The sequence below is a fragment of the Pistacia vera genome, unplaced genomic scaffold (assembly GCF_008641045.1).
Source record: "Pistacia vera cultivar Batoury unplaced genomic scaffold, PisVer_v2 Contig782, whole genome shotgun sequence".
Taxonomy (NCBI): domain Eukaryota; kingdom Viridiplantae; phylum Streptophyta; class Magnoliopsida; order Sapindales; family Anacardiaceae; genus Pistacia; species Pistacia vera.
Window position 1 is genome coordinate 219,123 of NW_022196648.1, and position 10,614 is coordinate 229,736.

General features: G+C 35.4%; 1 protein-coding gene across 1 annotated transcript; it reads left to right on the top strand.

Annotated features, from left to right (window-relative positions):
• The first annotated feature begins 112 nt into the window (after positions 1–112).
• On the top strand, positions 113–9,502 carry LOC116116773 (ribonuclease J-like). The gene is made up of 17 exons (XM_031402821.1): positions 113–451; positions 1,003–1,231; positions 1,585–1,708; positions 2,661–2,717; positions 3,100–3,291; positions 3,371–3,448; positions 4,008–4,271; positions 5,301–5,366; positions 5,470–5,562; positions 5,941–6,066; positions 6,207–6,320; positions 6,633–6,728; positions 6,813–6,910; positions 6,986–7,329; positions 8,287–8,311; positions 8,529–8,988; positions 9,133–9,502. Exons 1-17 carry the CDS (start codon positions 262–264, stop codon positions 9,226–9,228), a joined length of 2,652 nt encoding a protein of 883 aa, XP_031258681.1. The 5' UTR covers positions 113–261; the 3' UTR covers positions 9,229–9,502.
• The last annotated feature ends 1,112 nt before the right edge of the window (positions 9,503–10,614 follow it).

Consider the following 10,614-nt stretch of genomic DNA (forward strand, 5'->3'; position numbering starts at 1 on the left):
ATTCAAATATTTTTCACACGTGTGGGATGATGTCGGCTTTTTAGACACGTGCGTGTGTTTATCTAATACCCAGTTACCCACTGCTGGAAAATGATAAGAAAGAACGAAAGATATTTAATTTCTCAACCTCTCATAAATATCCCCTTCACTCTCTCCGTTTCCCGCTCCAACCTCAATCACTCAACCATCTCTAAAACATAAACCCTACCCAAACGAATTCAAATTTCTAGGGTTTTATTTCACAATTTTGATTCTTAACACATGCAGTTAGGTTTATTAGGGAGTTTCTCTTTCTCTTATTCACTCTACTTGGCTTCTTGTACGCCAGCTAAAGTACAGCCAGTAATGGCGGCTACTAGTGCTCTTTCCCTTACTCCCTACACTTTCTCCTGCAATCCAAGGCATAGAAAACGTTCAATTTTTTGCTCTATTGGCTCTCCTAACACTATAGGTATGAATATGAAATTTGGCAGTTCCATTATTCTTCACTTGGAGGAAGAATTTCCAAAGAATATGTATCGTGATGATTCCTTTCTTAATCACTTATATAATTGCTTTCTTTGGTTTTTTTTTTTCTTTTAAATATAATGAAAGCAGAAAAAAAATGTATTTATCTTGTTCTGTTTTTTAATGATTTATGTTCTGGTTTGGTTGCTGGGAAAATGAGGAAAAGACAATAAAATAAAGAATTTTGAAGCTTTACCGCCAGCAAAAACTGAAAACATTCGGAATTGAATTTGAAGGTTGAAATTATTGAGAAAAATAATTATTACTAGTATGGTAGGGTCCCTTGTATTTGTAGTTCATAAATCTTTGGGACTGCACTTTTTGATAAATCTTCAGTTTAGTTGTATGCTTATCACTGCGCATGTTGCCTACGTTTGCTTTATTAAAAACCTGCTTTTTTATTTATTATTTCTATCATCATTGTATAAAAAATTTTGTGGTAGTATAATAAAAAAATAAATTTGATGGTTGTTAATCTGTTTGGCCTCATTCCAGGTACACATGGATCTAAAGTTCCAAGTAAAAGATCAGGAAGAACTGAAGGGGCTAGAAAAAGTATGGAAGATTCTGTTCAACGCAAGATGGAACAGTTTTATGAAGGGTCTAATGGCCCACCGCTCCGTGTTCTTCCAATTGGTGGTCTTGGTGAAATTGGGATGAACTGCATGCTTGTGGGGAACTATGATCGCTATATTCTAATTGATGCAGGTGTCATGTTTCCAGAGTAAGTATTTAGCCACAGTTTGTACTCCAAAGGGATTGTATCTTATCCCAGGATACTGCCAATTGGAGAGAATAACTTTGTTTGGTGGTTTCTTTCCCCAAAACTAGTTCTACTGGGAGTATAGTTAGTTGCTTCTTGAAGATTTTTTTTTTTTAAGTTTTCAATTGTTAATATATATTGACCAGGACTGGTGAATATATCAACTAGATCTAAGAACCTCTAAATGATTGCATTAGTGAAGAGGAAACGATTGATAATTGTTATTGACCTTTTGCAGTACGCTTATAAAAATCAGGTTCTCCCTTTTTCTTTTCATATGTTGATTTTTTTCTGTGTGTTTGATATGCATTCAGCTATGATGAGCTTGGCGTCCAAAAGATTATACCTGATACCACATTTATCAAAAGATGGAGCCACAAAATTGAAGCAGTTATCATAACTCATGGCCATGAAGATCACATTGGTGCGTTGCCCTGGGTAAAGTTTCCTACTACTTGAACAAATGATTGGAAACTGGCAGGTTGATGCCAGCGTTTTTAGTTTGAGATCTTTAAGCTTGTTTAGGGGGTGAGGGGTTAGGAAAGAAAGATTTCAATTAAGTTAATTGAACTTGCTACAGGTAGTTGCATTTTCCACTTTGGTGTTTGTTCAAGGAAAAAGGAATTGAAAATTATATAACTTGTTGTTCAAAAACATGTATTAGCCCAAATTGTTTAGCTTCTAGCTCTTTTTATCTATTTCCAGTTTAAAATTTTCATGAAATTTCTTGAAATGCCTCAATTTTTATTTGCAGCTGGGATTCTTTGTGATGATGTAGTTGAACAGGGAATTGTCCTCTTAAAAATACATGCAAAGTATCTGTGTTGAACATCTTTTATAAACCCTAGCATTCTCCGTTCTTGATGCATGCCTCAATGTTTTCTGGTAACTATAAAAAAAAGTATTTTGTTTCTGTTAAGAGAGCAAAATAATCTTTCTGAATGATAAAATGTCAATATGCCAGACCATAGCAACTTGTAAACCTATTATTATTATTTCTATTTTAATAAGAGACTGAAAAGTATTTGTTGATAACGAAGAAGAAAATACAATTGTGTACCCAACGTCCACCTGAATATGATGTCATCAGTTCATTGTAGGATAAGAATCAAAATGGGTACCAATCACTAGGACTAAGTACAGTGCACTAGTTTGGAGTTTAGTAATTTTACTTCATTCTGATCTAGGTTTTTCTATGGAAACCATGAATGTTGATGTGACATTTCCATGGAGATGTATAGGAGCCATAGAAGTATATATGGCCAAGCTGCATTATTTGATTTAGATTACTGAATTATTACAAAGTACTTGTCATGATGGTTTAATTAAATTTCTCTCATTTATTTCGATTGTTACAAAATTTAAATAATTTTCATTGCTTACTGAACAGGTGATCCCAGCTTTGGATTCACATACACCGATATATGCATCTTCATTCACAATGGAGGTACTTGTCATGTTTATTACATATATGCACACATATTCATGTGTTCATAGATAGATGCTCCATAAACACATCCACTCCTCACTTCACGAACTTGCTATGTCTCAGCCAATAATGTTTCTTCTATAGGCAACAAAAAAGTTACCTTGTAAATTCATATTAATTTTGATGTGAAGAATCAAAGTCTATTACAAGTAACTGTCTGGCTTGGGTAGCTCTTGAGACTCTTTCTTTCTTTACTATTATATATTAAATATTTCTGTACTTATACCAAAACCCCTGTATCTCCATTTGTTTGATCATGATGCCTTTCTGTTTCGTTCTTTATTTCAATATTTTGATTGTCTATCATGATTTGGACTAGTTAAACCTCTTGTCTTAACAGCTTATCAGAAAGCGTTTGAAGGAGAATGGGATTTTTGTTCCATCTAGACTTAAAGTGTTTAAAACAAGGAGAAGATTTACGGCCGGCCCATTTGAAATAGAGCCTATCAGAGTGACACATTCTATTCCTGATTGTTGTGGATTAGTTCTTCGCTGTGCTGATGGTACAATTCTTCATACTGGGGATTGGAAGGTAAGTTTATCTAATCTTCTCATTTTCTTACCTACTATTAGTACAAGTCTCACACTTACAAGAATTTCGCTTTCAACAGATTGATGAATCACCATTGGATGGGAAAGTTTTTGACCGTGAAGCTTTAGAGCAACTCTCGAAAGAAGGAGTGACACTGGTAAGCCTCCTAGATTCATGTTCTAGATATTTATGTTGACACAAGCAAAGTTGCTCTGGTTTTGGGGGAGAGACAGCTGATCTTCGGTTCTTTAGGAAACATAAATTATGTTATCTGTTTGTTTATGATGCAAAAGTAGATCGAAGATGTAATTAGTGAAAATTTTGGGTAAAGATAGTTTTGTATGGTCAACATCCTCTTGGCAAAAGATTTTCACCAAAATCTTGTAGGATAAGTTTTTCTTTAAATCATTGGCTATTATTAAAAATCATTCTATTCAGGATCCATTTATGATCTTTCTTGAGCAAAACATGTCTTGAATTAAATGTTTGTGGCTGGGACTGGCTTCCAATGCCTTGATTCTCTTAATTTTACTCTTTGTGCCCTTAAGAGGTTACTTTATACTTGGCCTTGTTCTTCTCTTTTCAATAAATTCTGTCATATTGAAACAAAGATGTCACATGTTTTTGCCTATATGGGTATATATCTATGCATTGTGTATTTATAACTTCATGATGAAGATGAGCAAACTTGACATTTAATATCCAACTTCTTTCAGATGATGAGTGATTCAACAAATGTACTGTCACCTGGAAGGACAACTAGTGAAAGTGTTGTAAGGGATGCATTAATGAAGCATATTTCAGCTGCTAAAGGAAGGGTTATTACTACCCAGTTTGCATCAAATATACACCGCCTTGGAAGTGTTAAATCTGCTGCTGATTTAACTGGTAGAAAGCTAGTATTTGTTGGCATGTCCCTTAGGACATATCTGGATGCTGCTTGGAAGGATGGAAAGGCACCAATTGATCCGTCAACTCTGGTAACAATATTTTGAATTCTGCTTGTCCTTTGCCTATATTTTAAGGAAACCTTCAGATAGCTTCATATTTGTTCTGTTATCTGGTTGAGAGACTGCTTTTACCCATACACTATATATGTTGTTGGGCAAAATTTAGCTTAATTTCAGTTCAACTGAATCTTAAAGCTCTTCCTCAGTGGGTTAATATGTGAATAATTCTTCACCTTTTTACTCCTACAGGGCCATATCCTCACTTAACTCATATGTGTTAGTTTTATTTTTTGGCTCCTCCTGCTTCCTTATTTCCATTCTTTGGTCTTTTGGTTGGACCATACTACCTAAATCTACTTATGTTTTCCTCTTCTCAGTTAGTGTGATTTGTAGTTTCTCATTTGCGTATAACTAACTGTCTTGGTGCTGCTAATTGATTGAGATGGATATTTATGTATATTAGCATGCAGTAGCCTGTAGCTTTTGTTATAATCCTTTTCTCACTGAGATATTAGATCATCCACTCCAAATACCCCTCTGCCTTCTATCTCACTCTTCTCACTTTGGCCTTCTGCCTCTTATCCAACATGTCTTTTGTATGCAAAGCATTGGCTGCCTTATGCTCAATACCTCTTATATGATCTCTAGAGATCCAACTGGTAGGATTAGCTAGAACCCTCCATTTTGCCTGTCTTCTTGATTTTGCTTATTTCTTGATCAGACAATGCTGCAAAAACACAAGTTTATCACACTGACTATGGTCAGGACTCCCTTTCATCTGCTTAGGCATTATATGCTGTGTCTTTTAGTATGCTTGTAGATTCTCAGGACAATTCTTTTGAAAACTAAAGTCTGGATCTGTCTTCCATAGACTTTCTAGATAAAAAGTGATTCCTTTTTCCGTGTGCTATTTCTCTGGCATATCTATCCGTATTGGTCAATATTAATCATAATTAAGAATTCTAATCTATGTGATGGCATATTCCCGTCTTGCTTCTATTGAGAAATATATTAGTTTTATGATATCATCTACTCTTGGCCTGTCTTGATATTATATAGGTGAAAGTGGAAGATATTGATAGCTTTGCTCCGAAAGATTTGCTGATTGTTACAACTGGTTCACAAGTAAGTTAATCTTGATTACTATAGTGCTGCTTTGTTGCATGCATTACTGTCTTTATTATTGGGCTATCTTGTTGGCATGTAACCGTGCTTGCTATTGTGTCAGGCAGAACCACGTGCTGCCCTCAATCTTGCGTCCTATGGAGGAAGTCATTCCCTTAAACTGACCAAGGAAGATATTATTTTGTATTCAGCTAAGGTAAAAGATGTTGTGGTAAATATTTATTTCAATTTAACTGGATACATGTTGATGAATTAAAATCAAATGATCAAACATCATATTCTGATTGCTAATGTTTTAGCTTGTTGTGACCTGCCCCTCTATAGGCTTCATTTTGTAACTTTCATAAAATAGCTTTCAACAAGTTCTTGTTCGGGTTAAGTATTATTTAACTTTCATCTTTTCCATTGATGATTACTGCAATTGATTTACTGGAAGCAATGTGTTTTCTTGAAGTTGTCCAAGGTTCTGTTGCCTGATGTTTGGGAGTATTGCTGTTTTAAGGATTATAAACAGTTTCTTGCCGCAATCTATTAGATTTTGAGACTTTTTGGTTGGTTGTATTATTATCTTCAGGTGATCCCTGGTAATGAATCTCGTGTAATGAAAATGCTAAATCGCATATCCGAGATTGGATCAACTATAGTAATGGGTCGGAATGAAGGGCTACATACATCTGGCCATGGTTATCGTGGTGAACTTGTGAGATTTCGTATTCATTTTGTATAGTTTTTTTTCTTATTATAGTTTATTTTCTTTTTCTCATGTAATCAAACTATTTAGAATGATATGAATAGTAATTGTTTATAGTACGATTCTAATCATGCAATTTCTATTTGAAGGAGGAAGTTCTTAAAATAGTAAAGCCACAACATTTTTTACCCATACATGGAGAACTGTTGTTTCTAAAAGAGCATGAACTCCTTGGGAGATCAACTGGCATTCGACATAGTACAGTGAGTCCATGTTTCCTTTTCATGTGATATGATTTTGGCGATTTCATATAATAACTGAGAATTTGTATTACATCCTTGTATGTTTTGTCAATTGGTTATTTAGTGCATTTCAATGGGTCTTCTTGTCCCTTAACCAAATATTTGTAACAATGTGACAAAAAATCTGTTCTGTCTAATTGCATTGGTACATGATTCACTTACAAGGATATATATACTGTGATTTTCTTTTGACATTTTCATGTGAAATGTTCAAAATGGCAAATATGTTACTAAAGTATGGTACCTGAAATGTAATTCATGCAATCATATCAGGTTATAAAGAATGGAGAGATGCTTGGTGTTTCTCACTTGAGGAATAGAAGAGTACTTTCTAACGGTTTTATTTCTCTTGGGAAGGAGAATTTGCAGGTAAGTAGCTATTTGAAGTTTCATTGTCTATTATGAGATAGTAACTGGCAAAACTACTTATAACTTTTTTATTTTATGTTGCAGTTGATGTATAGTGATGGTGATAAAGCATTTGGCACATCTACCGAACTCTGCATTGATGAGAGACTAAGAATTGCTACAGATGGTGTTATTGTGGTCAGGTAGATCTTTTAATCTTTAAATAATTACACATCTTTGTTGTATGTAAAATTCATCTTGACAATGCTCCACTGCAGCATGGAAGTTTTACGTCCTCAAGAGAGTCTAAATGAATATAGCTTGAAAGGAAAAATAAGACTTACTACACGTTGCCTGTGGCTTGACAAAGGGAAGCTTTTAGATGCAATGTACAAAGCTGCCCATGCTGCACTTTCAAGCTGCCCTGTTAGGTGTCCTTTAGCTCACATGGAAAAAACTGTCTCTGAGGTGTTGAGGAAGATGGTGAGGAAGTACAGTGGTAAAAGACCTGAAGTCATTGCCATTGCTGTAGAAAATCCAACTGGAGTTATCTCAGACGAGCTCAATGCAAGGCTATCTGGCAATTCTCAGTTGGTTTTGGTCTCCCACATTGAGAAAAGTGGTTGATGCTCCAAAAGAAGTCCTTTCAATAATTCAAGCAGAAGGGCGGCAATGCACAGCACCAAAATTTTGAAGGTTTCTATACATTTCTTTCTCTGTGTTAATGTGTGTGCATGTTGAAGAAATATTTCTGCATCTGCATGTCTGTTTGTCTCTTGTTTACGGTTGGGGGTTGTCACCACACCACAAATCAGATGAAGAGATAAAAAGCAATCCTTCCCCATTCCCTTTTAGGGAGAAATACTAGATTTTTACCAGTTATTACATTAAAATACCCCTCAGGAGTGCCTGTCATGGTTGACCGTAAGTGTTTATTACTGAATCACTGAGAAACATAGGGGACAGAAAACTGCTTGGTATTAAACTTGGTTTGATGAGATGTGAGGAGATGAGTAGACAGCTTTCTATCTGTGCTTTACTGCTGATAAAATTTCAAAATTGCATATTGCCCAATGTTAGAAACCCTAAAGGCCACATGAAACAAGTGAGATAATATAGATAGCAATGACAGATGATTGAATTGCTTCTTGGGAGATCATTGCAGTTAGGGAAGCAGGGAGGCATCTTCAGGAAACATATGGGGGTGCCCGTCATTAATTTCGGCAGAAATTAGCTAGAGAATTTGTGTTCTGGTTCAAAAAGTTCATTTCACATCAGTACTTTTTCATGGTTTTCAAAATTAAACTATTTTTTGGGCTGTTATAAGTATTTTAGCAAATTTGTAGGCATGGTCTATAGGATTGTTTAATATTAGTGACACTGATTGGAGATTCAGATCTTCTGTTGTTATTTCATTTTTAATTGCGAGTCCTTTTTCGTGCCCATTGATACAATTCATGATTTCGTGCTGAAACCAACATTAATAGAATAATGGAAGTTAAGATCTGCCAGAGTATGAAAGAACTAAAATGAATGAAGCCTAAATGAAACCAACTTTGTTGGTGCTACATGTGAAGAGAAAGAACTGCCCTTGCAGTGAGAATGTTTAATTTTCATGCATGTCTTGTAGAAATTCATTGGTCACTTTCTGGTTACGTGGATATTTTCAATGTGCACGAATTTCAGGGATTTCTTTTTGGCCTATGACTATTCCAATACACCTTTGGGCTGATAAATTATTTGCATAAGATTTTTATTTGAAGCAAATGTTTTAATTGTATGTCCTTTTCCATCGTTATTCATTCTTGCAGCGAATCGTAGTGAATTTGAAGATCTACTTCCAGAGGAAAACACCACTATTTCAAGTTCCAACTTTATTGAAAGACTTCCTTCTGATTCCGAGAATTCAGATGATTTCTGGAAACCATTCACCACATCATCTTCACCAATTGACAATTTGGTAAAAGAAGATGGTTTGGTTCCACAAGAGGAGCAGATATTAAGTCTTGAAAAAGATGATTCTGAAGGCAGTGAAGATGAATCCTCAGAGAAGCGAAGTTCCCAGCGGAAGTCTTCCAAGACGATGAAACGGAACAAATGGAAACCTGAGGAGGTGAAGAAACTCATTAAAATGCGTGGGGAATTGCGTAGTAGATTTCAAGTTGTGAAGGGGAGAATGGCTCTCTGGAAAGAAATATCAACACATTTAATGAATGAGGGGTTTAATCGCACACCTGGCCAGTGCAAATCCCTATGGGCATCTCTGCTACAGAAATACGAGGTTCGTTCCTTCAGTGCATGTGTATGTGTGTGATAGTATTCTGGGCTTTTTTATGCCCTCTATTATTCTTGTAGTACCTTGCTTGAGTGAATATCCAATGCATCTCGAATTTATCATTTAACCTATTCATTTATTTGAAAACAGGAAAGCAAGAGTGAGAAGAAAAGCCAAAAGAGTTGGCCATTCTTTGAAGACATGAATAAAATTTTATCAGACTCTGAGCTGATGACAACAGAATGATTGAAGATGGAGGATAAGAACAATGTGTACTGAATTATTTATCTTAAAAGTTTGGCTTGGCCACATTGTTTGTATCACAGGTTCAGCTTGTAGAAGCAGTGTAGTAAAGTTGGAAGAATGATAAAGGAGAAATGGATTTGTTTCAAAATTCAAAGCCAGAGAGGCCTGCCTGTGAATTGGGTAACCCTCCCCATATACACGCAATGACAGACGAGGTTGATTAAGTTTTGTAGTTATAGAACCTTTATGTAAATTGGTTTCTCTCTCTATCCTATTTATTTATTATTATTAATTTTTCTTTTTAGTCCTTAAATAGTTAAATCTCCAAATTTCTTCTACCAAATTTTGACAAAGAGACTCTCGCCATCACTTGGTAGTAGGGATGTAAAAAAGCCCGCCGGGGTATGTAAAAGAAATCTTGTAAAATTATTATAGGCCTTATATAAAATTACAACAGCCCCTGAAAAGTTTTCAAAAGCCCCTTCAAATCAGTGTTTTAAAACTCGGCTTGGCTGGCCGATTGAACCGTTCAATTGGGACTTGGGGCTTTCACCTAGTTGGGTTGCCCATTTATTTATTTATTTATCGAAAACCTTAGAAATCTGGATGATGATTGGTGAATAATTGAAGGTTGACATGTTAGGATTTTTTAAGAAAAAGTGTCGGTGAGTGGAATGGTGGCGACAGAGGTGATTTCCAATGAGTGAATCGATTGGAAATCGAAAAAAAATTGGTGGCAACAACAGATTGATTTTGCTGGCAATAGCATAGCGAACGGGGATGGGGTGAGATGGGATTTGGTCAAGAGGTTGAGGGGAGTATTTTTGTGGTGATGGGGAGGGGTTGTCGATGCTAGCAGTGGTGAGATCTGGCTTGGAATGTTAACGTCGACGTTAGTGAGATCTGGTCAAAATAGAACTTATTTCAACCAGATCTTGGGTCGATTTTATGGGGAATAGAGATGATTGGGATTGCATTTGGCGTGTCGTCACCACCAACCAGTCGATCGCCAATTTGTATTTGGGGTGTGTTTGTTAAATTTCAAACCTGTAAGGATTTAATTGTTATTTTTAGGGGTGTATTTGTTAAATTTTAAACTCGTTGAGACTCGGTTTGGCCTGACCCGACAAAGTCAACTTTGTCGAGTTTCACCTTAGGTTGGTTATTAAAACATTGCTTCAAATTACAGCTATCTCTATAATATAAAATTAATTACAGTAAAATATCTCTATATTGATAATGACAGGGTCAAATTAATTTATTACTATCAGGAGATTATAACTTAATAAATGTGTAGTTACAAAAATTACTATTTTAATTTATTATTTTATAATTCACGTTTTAGTAGTATGTATTAAGATTTCAATTTATTGTTTTAGTAGTATT